Source organism: Podarcis filfolensis (genome assembly GCF_964270895.1).
Source record: "Podarcis filfolensis genome assembly, chromosome: 7".
NCBI lineage: Eukaryota > Metazoa > Chordata > Lepidosauria > Squamata > Lacertidae > Podarcis > Podarcis filfolensis.
The window spans coordinates 27,176,259-27,199,559 of record NC_139603.1 but is presented as its reverse complement, the minus strand read 5'-3'; the positions used below and the strand labels follow the sequence as shown (position 1 = coordinate 27,199,559).

Genomic DNA, 23,301 nt, shown 5'->3' with positions numbered 1-23,301 from the left:
TTCCATATGAACCTACCCGGACCTTGAGTTCTTCTTCTGAGACCCTCCTTCATGTGTCTCCTCCAGAGGGTAGCAACACGAGAACGGGCCTTCTCTGCAGTGGCTCCCTGTCTGTGCAATGCTCTCCCCAGGGCAGTTTGCCTGGTGCCTTCATTATACACCTTTAGGCACCAGCCAAAAATGTTATTTTTAACCAGGCCTTTGGCTGATCCTATTGACATCCTATGACCTTTTAAAATGTGTTTTTTTTGGGGGGGAGCTATTGGGTTGTTGTTTTTATTTTTATTAGGTATTTTGTGGTTTTATATCTTGATTTTATTCTGTGAACCGCCCTGAGACCCCCGGGTATAGGGCGGTATATAAATTCAATGAATCATAATCATCATCCTGGATTCTGGCCACCAACTGCCACATTGCCCTTAATGGCAACTTCAGGCCCACCGCCTATAATGGCCTGCCTCTGTTGCTGTGGCCCCCATGGACACATGGTTCAGAGCTAGGAATTATGTGCTCCTCCTCCTCTAGGGACGTGGGTGGCACTGTGGGTTAAACCACAGAGCCTAGGACTTGCTGATCAGAAGGTCAGCTGTTTGAATCCCCGCGACGGGGTGAGCTCCCGTTTCTCGGTCCCTGCTCCTGCCAACCTAGCAGTGCGAAAGCACATCAAAGTGCAAGTAGATAAATGGGTACCGCTCTGGCGGGAAGGTAAACGGCGCTTCCATGCGCTGCTCTGGTTCGCCAGAAGTGGCTTAGCCATGCTGGCCACATGACCCGGAAGCTGTACGCCAGCTCCCTTGGCCAATAAAGCGAGATGAGCGCCACAACCCCAGAGTTGGCCACGACTGGACCTAACGATCAGGGGTCCCTTTACCTTTACCTCCTTCTCTGCTGAAGCTCCACCCCAGCAAAGGAAGAAAAAGACTTTGCTGGCATAAGAGTGCAAAAGTGTTAAGAGCATTTAAATGCGTGCTTGTGGAAACTGATGGAATAACACGTTGACCAAATAGGGCAAGCCCCACTTCAGCATCCCTGGGGCAGCCACTAGGCCCTCACCATTCTGGCAGAGGGCCTTTTACAGCTTGCTTCCTAGCAAGCGGTGCCTGTCTGGGTCTAACTGCCATTTCCAAGGAGTACTGTGGGAAATATGAATGGTGACTGGACCCAGCTGTCCAAATAAACCCATCGTGACTGGGATCCGCGGGTGGACGCGGGATCCACCGCCAGCGGGCGCTTTGGAATGAGGTCCTCAAACCTACAGCCGGCTCTGGAACAGGATTTCTATTATGCAGCTTCTTAAAACCATCGGAGACGCCTTTTGTGTGCGGCTGCTGTTTTGTTTTCAGGCTGCCGCTGCTGGAAAGGATTGTCGTAGGAAGTGCTAGAAGAATCTCTCTCTCTCTCTTTTTTTTCTTGCTCTCTGGACAGATCTGCCCCGCCCTTTCCAGCTGTTGCGAAGGCGGAGAGAGAGAGAAGAGTTTGGACTCTCTCTCTCTTTCCAGAACAGCCCCCAGTAGGGTAAGGCGAGCGCGCAAAGCTGCGCCACGCTCGGCTTTTTCGACGCCCGTCCATACTCAGGACTGCGTGGAAACAAACGCGCGCGTGGAAGCTACAAACTCGCCGCTTGTTCGACGGGCAAACCTGCTCTGCTCCGGAGAGGGAAAACAATCGCTGAACTTATCTTCGCCAAAACCAGCTGCGGTTTGTTTGCAAGGAAAACCTCTTGGGGGAAAATGAACCCTCCTCCTTGGCATCCTATTCTCCCCCAGGACTAGAAACTTAGGGATGGCCGCGATGGAGGAAAAGGCAAGCAAGGAATCCGCTCCTTTTCGTCGCTGTTTCCGATCCCACCCGCCCTTCATTAACCTGTCTCCGTTTTTCAGTTACGTTAAATAATAATAATAATACGCCACTGTTTTCTACCGATGTCCGACTAATAGCTGATCCACGCAGCGGCCGCAGGAAGGGACACTCGGGGAGTGGGCTGCCTGTCTCCCAGTTTCCTTCCACGTGTTGCATTAGGGCAATCCGAAGCCACCTTTGGCGCGCCCAGCCAACCGCCCCTTTGCGTGCGTGTTTTGCAACAAGCTCTTTGCCCTGCCAGCGAAGTATTTCGGATTCTTCGGAAGCTCAGATTGCAAAAAAAAAAAAAAAAAAAAAAAAAGGAGAGAGAAAAAGGGAAGAGTTTTTAACGCGCGCGCACAGCACGTACTAAGGCGCTTCTCCGTGGCGTTGGTTGGGCCGTCGTCGGATCCCCGCCTCTGCCTCAAGTAGTGTCCCCAAAGCGAAAGGGGGCCGCTTGGCTCGAGGGCAACTCTCCGGGCGCGATCCCGCGCGGGTGGACACGCAGGGAGGCAAGTGGAAGCGAGGAGGAGCCGGAGGAGGAGGGCGGAGACATCCCCCTTTCTCGGGCCAAGAGCGCAGAGGAGGCGCCGGGCCGCTTTACGCGCAGCTCCGAGGGGAGCGCGCCTGGCCGAAAGCGACGCCGCCTAGCCCTGCGATGGCGGGTTCCCGTCCTCTCCGCTGAATCGGCGCGCCTGGGAGGACGGAGGCGGTCCGCTCCCGTCCAGTCCCCGGCCGGCGGAGGGGTTATGCGCCTCGGGCAGCGGCGGGATGGCCTCGGCCGTGTTTGAGGGCACCTCTCTGGTGAACATGTTCGTGCGCGGCTGCTGGGTCAACGGCATCCGGAGGCTCATCATCAACCGGCGAGGCGACGAGGAGGAGTTCTTCGAGATTCGCACCGAGTGGTCGGACAGGAACGTGCTCTACTTGCACCGCAGCTACTCGGATCTGGGCCGCCTCTTCAAGCGCCTGCTCGACTCCTTCCCCGAGGATCGCCCCGAGCTGTCACAGTCCCCCTTGCTCCAAGGTTGGCACGGGTTTCCCCGCTCTCCCTCCCCCCCTTCTGTCTCTCGCCCTCGTTTCGCTTTACGCTCCTTGCCGCGTCTCCGTTAACTCGGAAGGGAGTTGAGCTAAAATCAGAGCGGAGCTTCCTTCCTCGGAATTGGGGAGACGTGGGGAGGGTCCTCTTCCTCTCGTTCCCCTTTCAATCCTTTGCTGGTGGGTTTCACTACGAGCATGTGCAGAGTGCCTTTCTAGCTGCAGGGCAGGATTACAGCCAGGACTACGCCCTAGGTCCCGAGTTCGATTTTCCAGCAGGAACATAGGAAGGGGAATAAGGAAGAGTGGGATGGGTGGGAATCCAATAGCCAGGCTTAATCGGAGGCGAGGGTCGTCAGGGCTTGGCTGCAAGGACTGCTTCGACTCCAATACTTAAGTCCTGGGATGTATGGAATGCTTTGTACAGAGTGCCTCTGAGCATGTGCAAAAGTAACTGCTGATCATGAAATAAAAAAATTCCTTCCAGTAGCACCTTAGAGATCAACTAAGTTAGTTACAGTATTGGTATGAGCTCTCGTGTGCATGCACACTTCGTAACTGCTGATGACGGTGTGAACCCAGATTGCGTACTGTCTTTGGCTCTTTAATCCTGTGGACTCTCATCATGCGTATAACGCTAGGGGTGCGATTGCTGAAATTAACTCCTAAAACTGCTGTAGCTCTGATAGCTGCTGTATGAGGAACTGCATTTATCTAGACCTGTCTGCTCCGCTGGCACTTTGGCATGCTTTTAGATGACACTCGTGCCAAATAAGAGGCAGACGAGGACACTGATTGGTAATTTTGTGCAGGAGTTTGGTGAGCAAACTCTCCCCCTGCCATGTCAATCACTCACCTTGATTGCTGATAGCCTTTTCGACTCTCAGTGCTGATCTCTGGCCCTGTGTACGCTTGTGAGTGTTGGGTTGTGCTGATTCAGCAAATGGCATCAAATGTGTGCAAACAGTTTTTGGACATGCGGATAAGTGAGTCAGGTACTAGCCTGAGATGAAGGTACCTTGCCCAGTGATCTGTGGCAGAGGCAGGAGGCTAATTTGTAGAGCATCCTATATCTTGGGACGTGTAGGAGGGCTGATTGGTCCACTCTAGTCTAGTCTTTCAGATTTCTAAACCTTCCGGTCTTAAAAGACTCCAGGCAGGTGATTGGCTTGGCACCAATATTAAAAAGTATAGGTAGCATAGCAACCTAAGAAATGCCCCATTTCCACTCAGCATATCTTAGTTATCTCAGGTGGCCTCGTCTCAGAGTGGGGTGTGAATGATGTGGTACAGTGCCTGGAAAAATCTCTCTCTATTTTTGATAGGCAGGTGGCTTGTGCCTAGGGATGGCTGTCCATCGGTTCAGATGTTAGTATCGTAGACTGATCTCCAGAACTATGGAGCGTTGGCCCTTCACGTTCAGCGCTGAATGACTCTTCCAAATAATCAGGAAGGAACAGCCCCACAGGAAGTTGTGAGGCAGTTTTGACAAGTGACAATTATACAGAGTTATGCATTTCCTGACTGCAATTCAGAAGTAATAACTATGTTGGCAAGTTTTGCATTTGGTTTTGAAATGGCTCTCTCCTGCGTTCTGTTCTACTTCCTTGCAAATGTGTGGTAAATAATGGACAACAAACCCACCCACCCACCCCTGATTTTGGATTGGATCCGATGCTATTCTTACCCAGAGTTGATCCACTGAATTTAATGAACATTAAACTTAGGCCCATGAATCTCAGTAGGTCTACTCTGAGTAAAACTATCATACAGCTCATTTAGTAGCGCATGAGACTCTTAATCTCAGGACTGTGGATTTGAGCCCCACTTTGGGTGGAAAATTCCTTCATTGCAGGGGGTTGGACGAGATGATCCTTGTGGTCCCCTCCAACTCTATAATTCTATAATTCTATAATTCTATAATCTATGAACCCATCTTTTTAATTGCACATTCATAATTTCTGCTCATGCTTGTATTAGGACGGTTATATGGAGTCAGTGTCGTTTGTGCCTGCAAAAGTTCTGGTGTGGACATACTGCTTCTTTTCCAAATGGTGCACGTCTTGCAGTTTCCTGCTGAAATCTCGTAACTTTCTTATACCACAAATGTTCCGGGGTGGGAGGGGAGGGCAATTTGGCACCGCTTTTGCTGTGCTAGTGTGCAAGAGTGCCCCTTCAGATGGCCAGTCACGCAGCAAAGGTGGGGATGAATCTCAGGACAACTAATAAAGCGGAATGATTTGTGAATGGGCTAGTATAAATCTAATGCATAATTATTGTGTCCATGACACGCTGCAGAACACACCTTCAAAACAAAACAAAAACAAAGCCAGTCAGGAGGGTCACCATATCTGAGAGTCTAGCACGGCACTTTTAATTTGATGCCCAGTGTGGGCTTTCAACAAATTGCAGTATTTACAAACAAAAAAATTTGCATTTTTCATAAATGCAAAGATGGTTGATCAACACTTTCAATACATAAGCCACTTTTACCCTTGCAACAAGTCTGTGAGGTGTCACTGTTGTGACACAGCGCCTTGATCCTCTGCTAATGACATCCCAAGTGCAACAGGGTTGCATTGTAAACTAAGGTGGCTACAGCAGCTTCATTAATTGTGTTGAGGACTCTTTAAAGTGAAGGACAAAAGAAAATGAAGGAGAAAGGCAGGCTTAGGACTTAAGTGTGTGAATTATGGTATTAGCCATTTTTGCCCAATATAACTGATGGCATATGCATGTAATTACTATCCATAATGAAGTATATCTCTCCCCCCCCCCCAGTACAGTAGAAAAAGTGGTTTTACGGCAATCTTATAGCCAATCTATGCACATAATGAAAAGCACATAATAAACACTTACTGGAATTGTACCACTTTAGAATGCAAGGGAGCAGAGCATAATACTAATACTAATACTAATAGTTTGTTTGCGCTCACCACGTTAAACATCAGCAACTGAGTATGCAAAAATTTGGCACGCATGAAAAACGACACTAGCTTAGATTCCCTTTTGCTGACATTCTCACTTTTTATGCACTGGAAGTTTGGGAGGTAGAAAAGGACTCCCATGTGTTTTCTGAAATTCACTCCCATTGCAAGTTTTCCTAGGCATGTAGGTTGTCTTTTTAGCATTGCTTTCTGTGAGAAATAGCTGCTTGCCCATAACAGCAAACTCAGTAGTCCAAGGAGAATGTTTTGCTTTATTTTATTTTTTTAAATTGTTATTACTATTCTTTGCAATTGCTTTAGGGGAGTCAAAAAGCATAGCTGTGCCTTGCATCTCAGTTTACAGCTGTGCGTGCACACCATACATTTAAAATACATTTTAAGCACATGCACCTCCTAAGAACCTGGGAGCTGTAGCTTATTACTGGTGCTGGGAATTGTAGCTCTGTGAAGTTCCACTCTAAAACGCTAGTGTGGTGTAGTGGTTAGAGTGTTGGACTAGGACCTGCTTGACCAGGGTTCAAATCCCCCCTGCCTTCATCCATGAAGCTCGCTGGGTGACCTTGTGCCTCTCAGTCTAACCCATGGGTAAGCAAACTAAGGCCCGGGTACTGGATCAGGCCCAAACGCCTTCGAAATCCGGCCCACGGACAGTCCGGGAATAAGTGTGTTTATACATGAGTAGAATGTGTGCTTTTATTTAAAATGCATCTCTGGGTTATTGTGGGGTATAGGAATTCGTTCACCCCCCCTAAATATATCCAGCCCCCCACAAGGTCTTAGGGACAGTGGACCAGCCCCCTGCTGAAAATTTTTGCTGACCTCTGGTCTAGCCTACCTCACAGGGTTGTTGTGGGAAGGGGAGGAGCATGGATTCCTTGGAGAAAAAGGTGGGGTAAAAGTGAAATAAATAAAAAGTTTTTCAGGAAAAGCAACAAGGGTCAGCTGGGGTGGGAAAATGCCGCAAAGTGAATGGGATTGGGTGTCCCCCGTGTGACACTGCATCAAGCCATATATATTATATATGCATGTGCCAGCTGGATGTCAAGAAGAAACGCTACAAAGTCACGTGGAAACACTGGTCAGGCAGAAGGGGATCTGTTGTCATTGTTTGGCTCTGATTGCTGGGAAACTGAACTGGGCAATCAAACTCTATGTACACAGGCTGCACCTAGACGCTGCAGGAGACTCTGAGTACAATTGCAGGCAGGCGAGGGAAAGAGGGGCACCGAGAAGAGCCTGGGTGGCTGCCTCTACTTCACCAAACTGCAAAACAGGGACGGATCTGTTTGGACAGAGGAACTCCGAGTCTGCTGAAGGTTTTACTGGATGCTGCAACTAAACTGGCAAGAGAAAAGAAACTGGCAGTCTCACCCTGTGCTATGTGTCACCACCTTATAGAGAATTTCATATTTGTAGTCCTAATAATAATAATAATAATAATAATAATAATAATTTATTATTTATACCCCACCCATCTGGCTGGGTTCCCCCAGCCACTCTGGGCGGCTTCCAACAGAATATTAAAACACAGTAATCCATCAAACATTAAAAGCTTCCCTAAACAGGGCTGTCTTCAGATGTCTTCTAAAAGTCTGGTAGTTATTGTTCTCTTTAACATCTGGTGGGAGGGCGTTCCACAGGGCGGGTGCCACTACCGAGAAGGCCCTCTGCCTGGTTCCCTGTAACTTGGCTTCTCGCAGTTAGGGAACTGCCAGAAGGCCCTTGGCACTGGACCTCAGTGTCCGGGTGGAACGATGGGGGTGGAGACGCTCCTTGAGGTATACAGTGGTACCTCGGGTTACAGATGCTTCAGGTTACATACGCTTCAGGTTACAGACTCCGCTAACCCAGAAATAGTACCTCGGGTTAAGAACTTTGCTTCAGGATGAGAACAGAAATCGCGCTGCGGCAGCAGGAGGCCCCATTAGCTAAAGTGGTGCTTCAGGTTAAGAACAGTTTCAGGTTAAGAACGGACCTCCGGAATGAATTATGTACGTAACCAGAGGTATCACTTTACTCTACTGATATTTATGATGGCCATAAATATCCCATAAGCAGTGTTTGAAATTGGCCGGGCGCATTTTGCATCTGTCTTTCGACCGCTTGCGACCAAGTGAAGATGCCTCAGTGCCAGGGTGGGTCTGACATCTCCACCATCTGGAGGTGCATGTCTGGGGATCATTGGATCTGGACTGTTTCCACACACTAATACCCCACCCTTAGAATCCTGTCCGTTATATTTTATATGCACAGTCAGAAAGAATTTCTGGAACCAACATGCTTTTTCTGAGCAGCCTGAGCAGGAGCAGTTATCCTTAAGAGAAAGAGGTTGGAATCGGCCAGTATGTATGTGGACTGTCCCTGGATCATGGGACTCTTCTTCTTTAAGTTCTCAAAGCTCTTAACCTAGCTCAAGGTTGCCATCTGAACTAGTTCAATTGAGACTCAATCACAGTCAGTCCAGCATTCAAAAAAGAAGACTTTAGAGCCGCCTTGCCCCAAAAGGGCAACTAGGCATTCTGCTGTGAGGGGGCCGCAGCCTTGGTTTAAGGAGCCATTTGGCACCTAGCTTATATATCTGAGTTCCTAACACGGGTGGCGCTGTGAGTTAAACCACAGAGCCTAGGGCTTCCCGATCAGAAGGTCGGCGGTTCGAATCCCCATGACAGGGTGAGCTCCCGTTGCTCGGTCCCTGCTCCTGCCCACCTAGCAGTTCGAAAGCACGTCAAAGTGCAAGTAGATAAATAGGTACTGCTCTGGCGGGAAGGTAAACGGCATTTCCGTGCACTGCTCTGGTTTGCCAGAAGTGGTTTAGTCATGCTGGCCACATGACCCAGAAGCTGTACGCCAGTTCCCTCGGCCAATAAAGAGAGATGAGCGCCGCAACCCCAGAGTCGGCCACGACTGGACCTAATGGTCAGGGGTCCCTTTACCCTTTACCTTTAACACTGCCCATAAGCCTCTAGCAATGCCTGCTGGGCAGCACTGATTTGAGGCCAAGCTACATATTTTTAGCCACTTACCTGGAAACAACCCTGAGATGGCTTTACGCTCACATTCTAGGCCAGAGAGGGGGCAATTGTGCCCTTCCAGGTGTTGCTGGACCCCAGCTCCCATCACCCGCAGTTAACATGGCCATTGGTCGGGGACTGATGGGAGTTGCGGTCCAGCAGCATCGAGAGTTCACCTCTGTGCAAATCCATCCGAGTTAATTCCATCAAAACTCACAAGCATATGATCCCAGGCAAACTGCGATCGCTCTCAGCTCCCCATGTTCCCGGAAGTCACCTTGTGCCGAGGCCACTGGGTGCAGCAAAGAGCCTTGTGCCTTAAATAATCAATATAGAGAAATCAAGGGGTGTACATGGATGTATGAAGCGGCTGGCCTGGGTCACCCAGCCATAGGTGGCTAACCAGCCTGCTGAGAAATTCTTCAGCCAGCCTTTCTGTTCCTTTTCAGCTCGTGGGCCACAGAAGCTGTGGCATGCTCTGTCAGCGCCAGGCTGTATTGCCTTCAGCTAACTTCCCCATCTTTCCCTAGGTCTTTAAACTAGTCAAGTTTCTTCACTCTCTGCCTCTAATGGAATCCTTCCCTAACCACCGCTACTGCTCCCACCCCCTCAAGTATTTGGACTATTTCATTCTGCTCTGCTTCTGCCACTTCAATCTTCACTGCATTGTTTTTTGGGCTGTTGTTTCCTTTTGTGATCTTGGAAATGTGAAGTTGTTTCCACATTGGTTTGTGCTTTGCTGGCAGCGGGAGGGAGGGAGGGAGGAATTTGGCTGAGACTCACTGTCCTGAAGTGCCCCCTGCCGACAGCTCTGGAGCACTGCTGCTGAAACCTGGAGACGAACCCAATCGGGTTTGTTTTTCTAAAATACTTTGCAAGCATTCTTGCTGTTCTGCCGTTTGCACATCAGATTGTGGGTGTGTATTTGGTCTCCTTGGGGGGGGGAGAGTCTTATTTGCTAGCTTCCCAGTGAATTGCATGTGACCTCATACCATGTACTACCATCGAATAGTGCCGTAGGTCTATTCATTTTGTGTTTAAAGGCCCCAGATTCAATCTCCAGGTACAGCTCAGAAAATATTCGTGTCTGATATACCCAAGACAGCTGCTGCTAGTAAGTATGGATCTGTGTTTCTAACGTGAGGCACAGAGAACAGATGAAGTGCCCGTTTATTTTGGGATTCCTGTTGATAAGGCGAAATGAAGGTGTCAGGAGTTACAGCAAACTTTAAAGAATACCATCCATTTGCATAGCCCTTTGCTAGTAGCAATTTGTTCAATAAAGTATGCACAAAAAGCTATCTATTCCTTGGGTTTATATAGCTTGTTTTATATCCTCTCTCAAATGTTAATGAAAATTTGCAGGGCAAGAAGTTGTATGGCTAACAGGCAAACATTCAAATCCTTATGGATTCACTTATAGCAAATGAATACGTTTGATATCTTTCCACATGGTCACCACCCAAAACTTCACTAACACTGTGATACTGTGTACACAGTATCTCTTGTTAATATCTTTTAGTGGCTTAATTTATTGTACACTGCTTTTTCTTCTTTTCTTTTCTGCCTGGGAACATAAAACCTCTTGGGTGACTTTTACCTCCTGAGTCTGACCCAGATGTATATCACTATTTAATATATGTGATTCAAACATGGTTATTATATACAGGGTGTTTCATGTTTCTTTCTTTCTTTGGCTTGATCCTCAGCAATTGTTCACTTACAAAGATTTTGCATTTGGACAAAGGGCCCTTGGATAAAAAGAATTATTGGAGGCGCACTATTATTATGAACCAGCAAAATGCTGCCCGTTATTCTCAGTGGAAGAATCCAGAAATTCATTCCGAGTGTGCAGATAAATTATAACTGATAGACATCTACAGGATGGGGTATTAGTGTGTGGAAACAGTCCAGATCCAGTGACCCCCAGATGGTGGAGATGTCAGGCGCCATCCTGGCACCCAGGCAGCTTCACTTGGTCCCCAGTGGTTGATATCCAGGTGCAAAATGCTCCTGGCTAATTTCGAACACTGGGAATGGAGCAATGTTAGGCAGACCACATAAAGAGAGCTGGTGGGTTGTACAACTTGGTAGGAATCAAATCATGCAGGCCTTTTTAAATAAGTTCTTTGTTTTCTATAGCAGCCTTATTTTGTTCAGTATTACATTTATATCCCACCTGTCCTCTGAGGACCTCAAGGTGACGTACATCATTCTCTTCCTCAACAACCACTTTGTGAGGTACATTGGGCTGAGACTTTCAACCATACAGTGGAACCTTGGTTTTCGAACGTAATCCATTCCGGAAGACCATTCGACTTCCGAAATGTTCAAAAACTGAAAACTCAATACGGAAGCCTCAATACAATAGGGAAATTCAAAATGGAAGCTGTGTGGCATGTTCGGCTTCTGAAAAGCGTTTGAAAACCAAAGCAGTTACTTCTGGGTTTTCGGCATTCGAAAGCCGAAACGTTTGACTTCCGAGATGCTTGAAAACCGAGGTTCCACTGTATTAGTAAAATACAGTGTGTTATAACACTGTGACACCAGATGGTGCTGTAGAACTCTATGAATTTTTCCATTGTGAGGGGTTTTTCAGAGTTTTTTTATATACTAATAAATAATAATAATAATAATAATAATAATAATAATAATAATAATAATGTTTTATTTATACCCCGCCCTCCCCCACCAAGACCGGGCTCAGGGCGGCCAACACCAAGTATAAAAACAATTGATTAAAATACAACATAAAAACAAGATTAAAATACAACATTAAAATGCAGCCTCATTTTAGTAGAAACTCAAATAAAAAACTTTTTGGGGATGAAAACGTCAAATCTTCACCAAGGCTGTGTAGATGCAGCCAGAGCTTGTGAATGGCTCAGGGCTGAGCAGGGATTTGAACCCTGGATTCCAAGATCCTACTACATCAAACTAGTCTGTTCAAATCATGATGTTTAGATAGTATTTAATAAGTTGTGGTGTTTGGACCCTAAGGCACATTTGGAGCAGATTTTCCTCTTCAAAGAATTCTGGACACTCTAATTTGTTAAGGGTTGCTGGGAGTTATAGCTCTGTGAGAGGTAAACTGTATTGTCCAGAATTATTTGAGGGAAAGGGTGTGTTTTGAATGTGCCTTAAAGGTATAGTGTCTACGCAGCCTAGGTGCCCAAAAGTACAACTCCACTACCCTGGAATTTGAATTGTGACTTTTTGCCACAGCAGTTAAGGAGTCAACACTACAGAGTACTACAGTGTTTTCCTGGATTGTTGAAGTTAGGGCTGCCATACATCCAGATTTTCCTGGACATTACCTGGATTTCAAAGGTGGAATTGACGGCCGAGGGGAATTTCTGAAAGGTGGTCCAGGAACTTAGACAAGTCAATTGAAACATCATTTTTTTTGGCTCAACAATTTTTGGCTCTTCCATAGTGGTGAAGAGCATTTGTACATATGCATTAGGCATGTACGCTGGTCTACAGGTTTCTCCTTGTTTCCTGGCAGTCTGTAACTTTCTTGAAGCAAACCAAGCGTTTCCAAAGGCAGCGGCTGCAGTTGCTATGCTGTGGCAGTAAAGATACTTTCGCAATTGATGCCCTGCATCAGTTGTGGCACATTTTATTGTCGGCAGTGTCAACAGTGCATTAACGGAGCCTGCTCGGAATCTTTGTCTGGCAAACAAAGGCTCTGACTCTTTAATTATCTAGCTGAAAGTAAGTTTTTGGCTGCCTCGTTCTCTTTTGCAAGGAGCTGTTGTTTTTAATATGGCATGGGCTGTACACCCTGGCAGTGCAGCTTGCCGAAAAAGGAGCCAGTTTGTATCTTTTGTTATGAATTGCTTGCTTTTAAGTGCCCTGGTAAAAAGATCTTAATGATGTGCTGCCAATCATTTTGAATTTACAGTGGTACCTCGGGTTAAGAACTTAATTCGTACCGGAGGTCCGTTCCTAACCTGAAACTGCTCTTAACCTGAGGTATCACTTTAGCTAATGGGGCTTCCCGCTGCCACCGTGCAATTTCTGTTCTCATCCTGAAGCAAAGTTCTTAACCCGAGGTACTATTTCTGGTTTAGCGGAGTCTGTAACCTGAAGCGTCTGTAATCTAAAGCATCTGTAACCCAAGGTACCACTGTACTGGGAACAAGACAATAGTTTTTTTTAGCTGATATATGTTGTCACAGGGTTACTTGAATACATTGACTTTGTAACTAAGCCAGGCTTGCAAAACAAAGTCACACAGGTTACTAGTCTTCCTCCTCCTTTTTTTTAAAGCTAGCTGTGTGCCCACTACAATGGTACCTCGGGTTACAGACGCTTCAGGTTCAGGTTACAGACTCTGCTAACCCAGAAATAGTACCTCAGGTTAAGAACTTTGCTTCAGGATGAGAACAGAAATCGCGCGGCGGCAGTGGGAGGCCCCATTAGCTAAAGTGGCACCTCAGGTTAAGAACGGTTTCAGGTTAAGAACGGACCTCCGGAACAAATTAAGTTCTTAACCCGAGGTACCACTGTATATGCTAGGCTTGAGTTTGTTGAAATGGAAAAAAGAGAGAACAAATATTTAGAAAGCTTCACTGCAGAGTAACCTGGATACAATCTTTACTCATATTACTAGTCTGAGCTAAGCTATCAAAATCTACAATATTTGCTGTGATGTGCAGTTTTTTGTGACCTCCTGAATTCTGCTCCAAATTTTGATGAAATTCAACTCCCAAAGATACAGCGGCATCAGGACTTGGCAATCCTAGAGAGAGAGAAAGAAGTTATCTGTCTTCAGAGTGAAATATTCCTCTCCCCTGTCGCATCCAGGGCTCCCCTAGATGACCTGTTTATGGGGCAGTAAATCCAGATTTGTTTGCACAAAGCTTACTTACTGGTTGGACTGTGTCCAATCTTTTTTGAGCATTTGCTCTGATTTGTTCGCAGGGAGGTGATAGGATAGTGAGCATTCATCCTGAACCCATTCTGATTTGTTTGTGTGGTTGGTTATGCACCTTCCTATTAAGCAATTGTTTAGTCCGTTCCTTTCACTGTGTTCCCCCATCACTTTCCTTACTGTAAAAAGTCTGTTGTTTTTTAAAGGGAATTTGTTGCACCAGGGCAACAGAACACTATCATCCACTTTAATGCTGCAAACCTAAATTTCCAATATGCACTTGAATCCATCCTGCAAAACACCAACAGTCTAGAGGTGACCTTAGAGCAGTGTTAGAACCTCAGGTATATCAGCTAGGTGCCAAATGCCACCTTAAACCTAGGTTATGGTCACCACAACTTTTATTCACCAGGGGGTTGGACTAAATGACCCTCAGGGTCCCTTCTATGATTCTGTGAGCTCACATACCATACTTTCCCATGTATAACACGCCCCCCTTGTATAGGACGCACCCTATTTTGGGGGACTCCAAATTAAGAAAATGGCCCAGAGTTGTTGAACTTTTTGGGGAGTAAAGGTAAAGGGACCCCTGACCATTAGGTCCAGTCGTGACCGACTCTGGGGTTGCGGCGCTCATCTCGCTTTATTGGCCGAGGGAGCCGGCGTACAGCTTCCGGATCATGTGGCCAGCATGACTAAGCCGCTTCTGGTGTACCAGAGCAGTGCACAGAAATGCGTTTACCTTCCTGTACCTTATCTTTTTTTTTTATAATAGATTTTTATTGGTTTTACAACATATATTAAAACACAATACAACTAACAATTAACGACACATAAACAAACAAACATATAAACACATATAATTTCTTAACCTTTCTTTCTTGAACCTTGTTTCAACGACTTCCCCATACCTCCCTTTTCTGCATCCCTGTTTTAAACTTTTCCAGCAACCCCTAATTTCAATACTTGTAATTCAGTTTCTAATCTTTTTCCTCTTACCCAATTATTTATCACTGCAATTCTGTTTTACATTACCCATGACATTTTAGCACTCATTAATTTTACAACAGTTCTTAAGATAAACTTTAAATTTCTTCCAATCTTCTTCCACCGTCTCTTTCCCTTGGTCACGGATTCTGCCAGTCATCTCAGCCAGTCCCATATAGTCAATCACTTTCGTCTGCCACTCTTCCAGCGTGGGTAGTTCTTGTGTCTTCCAATACTTTGCTAAAAGAACTCTTGCTGCTGTTGTAGCATACATAAAGAACGTCCTATCTTTCCTTGACACCAATTGGCCTACCATGCCCAGGAGAAAGGCCTCTGGTTTCTTATGAAAGGTACACTTAAGTACCTTCTTGATTTCATTATAGATCATTTCCCAGAAGGCCTTGATCATTGGGCACGTCCACCAAAGGTGGAAAGTACCTTCAGTTTCCTTACATTTCCAGCATTTATTATTGGGCGTATGATAGATTTTTGCAAGCTTGACTGGGGTCATGTACCACCTATAAATCATTTTCATAATGTTCTCTCTTAAGGCATTACATGCCGTAAACTTTATACTGGTAGTCCATAACTGTTCCCAGTCAGCAAACATAATGTCATGACCAATGTCTTGTGCCCATTTAATCATAGCTGATTTAACCGTCTCATCCTGTGTATTCCATTTCAACAGCAAGTTATACATTCTTGACAAATTCTTAGTATTGGGTTCCAACAGTTCTGTTTCTAGTCCTTCCCGTACCTTATCTACTTGCACTTTGATGTGCTTTCAAACTGCTAGATTGGCAGGAGCAGGGACCGAGCAACGGGAGCTCACCCTGTCGCGGGGATTCGAACCACTGACCTTCTGATTGGCAAGTCCTAGGCTCTGTGGTTTAACTTTTGGGGAAAGGATGGCTCAAAGTTGTGGAGATTTTTGGGGGAGGATGACCCAAAGTTTGAGCTTTTTTGGGGGATGAACCAGAGGATTGACCAGAGTTGTTGAGCTAACCCATCACTAACCCGACGGTTACAATTGCTAGCGTGGTTTGCTAACAATCACTCACATTTGCAAAATGAGTCTGCCCGATCGCCGACAGCGGAAGGAATCACAAGCCCCATTGCTGCAGTGGCTGCAAATCCACAACAGTCCTTGTCACAGCAACCAATCACGCATCCATTTAACGCAGCATCAGCCAATAAAAAGCAGCCTTTGACTCAGCCAACAATCACACACCAAATCACCAATGACAATCTGCAGCTCGCGGCTGCAACCAATCATCGGTCACCCCTGCCCACTACCTGTGTATAAGAGGAGCAGTGTATAAGATGCCCCCAGTTTTTGGAGATTATTTTACACTAAAAGAAACCTCATTTTATACATGGAAAACTACAGTACATTGCTTGACTGTAGCTTGCTTCTTACAGCAGTTCACTTGTCCCAATATGCAAGAAGCAGAAACACACACAGAGGAAATGGAAATGCATTAACTATGGACTAAGGCAGAGGTCTTTAAACTGTGGTTGCCAACCTGCTGCCCAGAAGTCTCCACGTAGTTGCAATTGGACCTCTCCAGAACCAAATGCGCCTGGCGCCTGGCTAGTTTCAAACACTGCATTAGAGATCCCTTCATCCACTTAGGGCAACCATGATTTCCCATGGTTAGGATTGCTCTCTTAGTATATAACTTTGCCCCAGCAAAGAGGAGTTGGAAGGGGACATAGTATGAGATTACAGTTGATGGAGGACGTGTAAATTTAGCACTTCCCTTTCTGTACACTGGACTGTTAACTTGGTGAGAAGTCATCTGACTTTCCAGCGAGTGCAGATAATACAGAAGTGGAGGAATTCTGCCCTCAGTCTCCTGCTAAAACAAACTACTGCTATTTTGAGAATTTGGGTCCAAACACACACCCATAAAATGCAGCAGTTGAGCATCAAACTCCATTTGTGAATATTCATTCCTCATCTCTTGATGGATCCGAATTAGAACTTAAACAAATATTCAGATCCCATTTATATAATGACCAACTGCTACAAATTTCCACTTGTGCATTCCAGTCAGGCAATGTAGAATGCTGTGCTTTATTCAGAATTCATTTCTTTGCTATTCCGTCACTCAAAATTAATTCAGTGAGCTGACACTGTGTCAACATACTCAGTTTCCTCTATGGAAATGACTCTTCCAATTAGAAGAGTTTTGGCACTCACCAAGGAGACAGAAGAAAGCCAGTGAAATTCTGGGTTTATGAAGTCCATGGTTAAATTGGCACATGACCATTAAAACAATCTTACTGTCTGGACCAATGCTTCCTCCATCAAATTACCCTACCTATTAAGTCTCAGCCTTGACAGAAAATGTCCTGGTGTCTTTGACAGTGATGAGAAGTGGCTGCTATCGAAGTATGCAATTGCTGAGATACTTGGTTTGTAGAAATGCAACCTGAAATTGCTCTTTACAGAACTCCTACTGTGTGCAGTGCTTAAATATAAACATGCATTCACATTGTATATATGGCAGTGAATCTGCAGGCCTTGCCTGTCTCCTGCAGCAAGATCTCATGTTCCCATGCACAGAATACAAGTATCTACTTTTGTTTTCCAGTTCATAGCAGGATTCTGCAAGGTTCTGTGTGAACAATGTACCTGTTCCATGCATGCAGGATGCCTAGCACATGCAAAAGATGGTCATTGGAACTGGGCAAAGAGGGCACATCTTACCTGATTTTAACCTTGCCGAAGAGAAGCACAGCTATCTCTCCACAGCAAAGCTTTCTTCATGCCTTACCTCTCCCCCGGCAGCAAATCTTCCCCCCTTTCAGTTAGCTGTTGCTGGTGCTTGCAGAACATCCCACTATAACAGGGCTGGAGAATCTCGAGTCCATGAACCAATGCTGACTTGCCAGACTATTTCCCCAAACTCTGCCCACCAGCTGATGGGTGAGAGCTGGGCAGGGTTTTATCCCATTGGGAACAGGATCACATAGCCTAGGGTTTATTCTTCATCCATCAGCTAATGAGTGACAGTAAAAGATCAGAGTGAGATTGGCACAAGATTGGGGACTTAAAGCAGGGGAGACCTGCAAAGGCTTTTGCAGGTTTCTTTCTTCTTTCCTTCGAAGTTCCTGGTCTCAGGGACTTCAATGGGGAAGAGGGAGGAGACTTGCAAAAGCCTTTCAGAGACCCATCTCACTGCAGTCTTAAAAGGAATGTAAGATGAGCCCTGGTAGATCACATATAAGGTCCATCTAGTTCAGCAGTCCGTTCTCATGTCATCCGACCAGATACCTATGGGATACCTTCAAGCTGGACCTGTTTGCAACAGTGCTCTCCACTTGTGATGACCAGCAATTTATATTCAGAGGCATACAGCGGAGGAGGAACATAGACATTGTGCCTAGTGGCTACTGGTAGCCTTATCCTCCATGAATTTGCCTAATCTTCTTTTAAAGCCATCTTGACCATTCTAAGAATCAGCTGTGGCACCCCTTTCCTAATTTCATTTTGGTCATGTGAATGCTTGATCGCAGCTCAAGACTACAGACTTCACAGCTTTCCAGCTCTCTGTATATTTAAGGTAGGCAACAGGGCACGTGAAAAGCAATTGGAAACTCTGTATATGTCTGTACATGTGCACCCATGTGTTGGACATGGGTGGCGCTGTGGTCTAAACCACTGAGCCTCTTGGGCTTGCCATTCGGAAGGTTGGCGGTTCGAATCTCTGCAACGGGGTGAGCTCCCGTTGCTCTGTCCCAGCTCCTGCCCACCTAGCAGTTCGAAAGCATGTCAAAGTGCAAGTAGATAAATAGGTACCGCTTTGGTGGGAAGGTAAATGCCGTTTCCGTGCACTGCTCTGGTTCGCCAGAAGTGGCTTAGTCATGCTGGCCACATGACCCGGAAGCTGTACGCTGGCTCCCTCGGCCAAAAAAAGGGAGATGAGTGCCGCAACCCCAAAGTCGGTCACAACTAGACCTAATGGTCAGGGGTCCCCTTTACCCTTTACCTTGCAAGTAGGAGACTCTTGAGAGTCCCATGGACTGCAAGAAGATCAAACCTATCCATTCTGAAGGAAATCAGCCCTGAGTGCTCCCTGGAAGGACAGATCCTGAAGCTGAGGCTCCAATACTTTGGCCACCTCATGAGAAGAGAAGACTCCCTGGAAAAGACCCTGATGTTGGGAAAGATGGAGGGCTCAAGGAGAAGGGGACGACAGAGGACGAGATGGTTAGTTAGTGTTCTTGAAGCTACCAGCATGAGTTTGACCAAACTGCAGGAGGCAGTGGAAGACAGGAGTGCCTGGCATGCTCTGGTCCATGGGGTCACAAAGAGTCGGACACGACTAAACAACTAAACAACAACAACCTTGCAAGTATATAAATGATCATAGCAAAAATGATATGGGAACCTATATAATCCACAGGGCTCTGTATCATGCAGTTCTCTAAATATGTTGCAGAACTATGGAATTTGGTGGGATTCTGCATTTTGAGAATCTCACCTTTAAAAGAGCAAGTTTTTTTGCATTACGGTTCTGGAGATTAGCTTGGAAGTATCTGGGCACCATCTTGTGAAAGCCCAGAAGAGGGACATGAAGCTGATGTGGTGTTTCTCATGATTATGGGATGACTTGGCGCCTCAGTAAGTTTGACTAAGCACGATGACATTAAACATAGTTCCTCACACTTCTGAAATTATATGTAACAGAGGAGGCTATGAGGTATGGAAGAAGTTTGCAGTTTCAAAGACGGCTGTTAACTGTAATTTCAAATGACAGCTGTAAATGCTGTAATCTTCTTTCAGACAAAATGCCCACAGAGAACAACACAAATCTCTTCTTGCTCTTTCAGCAAGTTTTACCCACGTAACAATGAAGTTGGGTAACATTTCTCATGTTTGACAGTTTGGAGACGGATACTCATATATGTCAAAGCAGTTTTATTCTTTCCTAGCTATCTGACCAAAGGGTGGCTAATTTTAGGTACTTAATATAAGAAGAGCTCTGGGGTTTGTTTGTTTTTTGCTCACAGGCTTGGAAGATTGTTTCTCTTGGAAGATGGTTTCTACTAGAGAGTAAACTAGGAAACAAATTTCAGCAATTTGCTTGTAAAGATACCCAAGATGACACTATAGAATTTTGTAACTGTATGAACGCTACAGCTATCATTTCCCCCCTGAAGTTCATCATTGTATTGAGAGTCTGGTCTAGGGGGTGACAGTGGCGTAGCGTGGGTTGTCAGCACCCGGGGCAAGGCAAGTAATTTGCGCCCCCTAACCCGTGGATTTTAGCACTGATTTTAGCACTGCGAGTGCGAGCGCGCCCCCCCAGATGTTGCGCCCGGTGCGGTCGGCCCCCCCTGCACCCCCCACGCTACGCCACTGGGGGGTGAGGACCTTCCATCTCGCAGGCCTCATTTGGCCTGTGTGGCCATTTCTACCAAACTCTGTCCACCTACCAATTGTATTATGTCATTTAATGTCACCAGACAAGGAGTGTTGCAAACAAATACACTTGCCACTTATTCTTTTCAAGGGGATTTGCTCACTGCTGCCATCAGCTTCACTGATGGCTATGTGCGTGCACTGTAATCCTAAATAGGTTTACTCAGATGTAAGCCCCTTTGAGCTTAGTGAAACTCACTCCCTGATAGATGAGTTCTTGATTTGAGCAGTTATTCCCTCTTCCTATAGTGCTTGGGAACTGTAGTTCTGGGGTTGAGAGGAACTCTCAATAGGCAATTCTTTGCATCTCCCCCAAATTTTGTCCAGAATTTGGCAAAGTGCAAGTAGGTGGTCATATAAGACCTTTGTTCATAGTACTAGCAGGAGTGCCCAGCACCATGGGAGTAGCCAAGGGGGAGCAGGGGGCAGCCCCTCCATCAAGTAAAATAATAGAAACTAACTAACTAACTTAACTAACTGACCAATCACATTAGTTCTGCCCCCTCCAAGTCCTGGCTATGCCCATGCAAGTGCTGCCCGGGATTTCTTAGAAACCAACCAACATTGTGGTGAGAAATAATGATGAAATAGTGTAATTTGTGAGTTTGGACCCATCATGTCCAAAATTGGGAGAAGTCATACCAAAGTCACATTTTGGTCTGCCATCTTGATTCAAAATGCTGTGCGGCATCCAAATGAAGACACAGTCTCTCCCACTTCTGGAACCCGCTTGCTGAGTTTGCGATGATATCTCGAGAGGCACCCAAATGCATAGAGAACAGACAGACAGGCAAGTCACTTTCTAAAATATATTGTGGATTAAGGGGCTGCAGTGGCTCTGAGCCTTAAAGTCTGTACAACTGAGTGTCCTCCTCCAATCCAACAACCCATAGTTCATAGCTTGGAGATTATAGCAAGCTAGAAGCAGTCAGAGTGAGTATACCATGATAGCAGTGCATGCAGATCAAGGCAAAGATCTAACGAGACACACTTAAATGACCCCACCCAGATATCTGAGCAAGCACGTAACTATGACATAGGCCAACCTGCGGCCCCACCCCTCTAAAACACTTCTACATTCAGTTAATCTAACCTAAGGGAAAATTCTTTCCAAACATGCTGCTAACATTTGTTAGGACATGCTTGTAGTTGAATTGCAGTTGCTTCTGTTTAACGAACCCTGGAAATTTCTGAGTAGTGGACACATTTTATTTATTTATTTAAAAGCCTTCAGCAGAACTTCCGGAGCTGTTTCCAAAGATAATAGAAATTTCATTTTAAAAAAGCAACAAAACAAAACCCAGACATATTAAAAACCAAAAATATGCCCCCCCCCCAAAAAAAAAATGAGGAAAGAAAAAATGCCTTTGACTGGTGCTGAAAAGAGAACAGTGTTGGTACTAGGTGGGCCACTCTGAGGAGATTCCCAAAATAGGGTGCCACCACTGAAAAGGCTTTTTCTCTTTCCCCCAACTGCCTTACTTCAGTGGTCAGAAAGGCTGGAGAAGATGGTGTTAAGGAGCCCTCACTGGAAGGGGCTTTTGCATTCAAAAGGGACCATTGGGATATCCTATTCAGCACACGTGCCTTGCGGTCTAGATACAGCTAGGACTGCTGGAATCTTAGGCAAGTCAAACTCAACAACTTTGGGGTTTGTCTAAAGAAAGTGCAACAACAACAACAACATATTATTTCTACCCCACCCCCCACCACTCTGGGTAGCTTTCAACAAAACATTAAAAACAGAATAAAACTTCAAACATTAAAAACTTCCCTAAACAGGGCTACCTTCAGATGTCTTCTAAAAGTCAGATAGTTGTTTAATTCCTTGACATCTGACGGGCGCCACCACCGAGAAGGCCCTCTGCCTGGTTCCCTGTAACCTTGCAGTGAGGGAACCACAAGAAGGCCCTCAGAACTGGACCTCAATGTCCGGGCTGAACAATGGGGTGGAGATGCTCCTTCAGGTATACTGGACCTAGGCCATTTAGGGCTTTAAAGGTCATCACCAACACTTTGAATTGTGCTCGGAAACGTACTGGGAGCCAATGTAGGTCTTTCAAGACTGGTGCTATATGGTTAGAGGCAGTGAAAAACAACTTTCGGTTTTTACTTTTTGAAATATGGCGACCCTAGGTACAGCGCAATTTGAGGGTGGTATGTTGTGAACTGCACTGTATTTCCCATCTATGGCTTTTGGAGTGGAAAAGTTAAGTTTTAGCACTTACTGGCTCTATTTCATTAATGGAACAAAGTTTCTATAGGTGGTTTTGAGCTCACCATGTAGGGGATTCTTGAAACTGCACTTGTGCCAGGTGGCAGTCTGATTATAAATAGGCAGCTTTCACTTAGAGACAACTTTGCCGCTTATTAGTGTCTCTAAGTGAAACAGAAATGTGAGTTATAACCTTGGCATATTACCCTCCCCTTCTTTTCCTTCAGCCTCTGTTTACTTGTTTCCTGCACCATCAACTAGACTGCAATTTCCTTGGGGCAGAGATCTGTACTCTTTGCTTGCTCATTTACTTCCGAAACATCTGCATCACTTTTCAGTCAAACGTTCTCACGGTGGTTTGCAATAAATACTAAATAAATTTGAGGAAAAAGATGGTTTTGCCAAATGATCTCAGGATGCTTGCATATTATATAGTTGCTTTTCCCTTATGAGGTAATCTTAGGTTATATGTGGCGTTATGCTGCTCTCTGCTGGATGTCTTGGAAATTGCTGTGGAATTGACATTTTTAATCTGTCTCTCCAGATAGCAGCGCTTGGATGCATTGCACATGCGATTGTCACAGCCCTTCCTAAAATTTATTTTGCGTTTCGATTCCTGAACTTCTCCTCTGCCTTTAACACTGACATCAAGCCAGCTTTGCTTTTAATTAAATACAATAAATGCATACCAAATCATAAGACAAGATACATAATAAGATAATAGGAACAGATACCTTTTTAAAAGACCATTTCTCAGCATCACACACTAAAGTGACGAAGAGACAGAACCCAAGATGGACTATGCAGATAGAATTAGGCTTGACTCTCAACCATTTGATATTGCATGGCTGGGACAACAACAGTAGAAAACAGGCTTAAACCTATCCCAGTATCATCCCTGGGACACACCCTCCTTTTCATATTAATGAGTGGTGTTCATTCATTCCTAT

The 23,301-nt window shown here is 45.6% G+C and overlaps 1 protein-coding gene across 1 annotated transcript in view; it reads left to right on the top strand.

Moving 5' to 3' along the window:
* The first annotated feature begins 1,493 nt into the window (after positions 1-1,493).
* Positions 1,494-23,301, top strand: part of PXDC1 (PX domain containing 1) — a 40,071-nt gene continuing 18,263 nt past the window's right edge. The window contains exon 1 of the mRNA XM_083624088.1: positions 1,494-2,866. Within this exon, the coding sequence (XP_083480214.1) occupies positions 2,611-2,866 (256 nt within the window). The 5' untranslated portion in view covers positions 1,494-2,610. The remainder of the gene's footprint in view (positions 2,867-23,301) is intronic.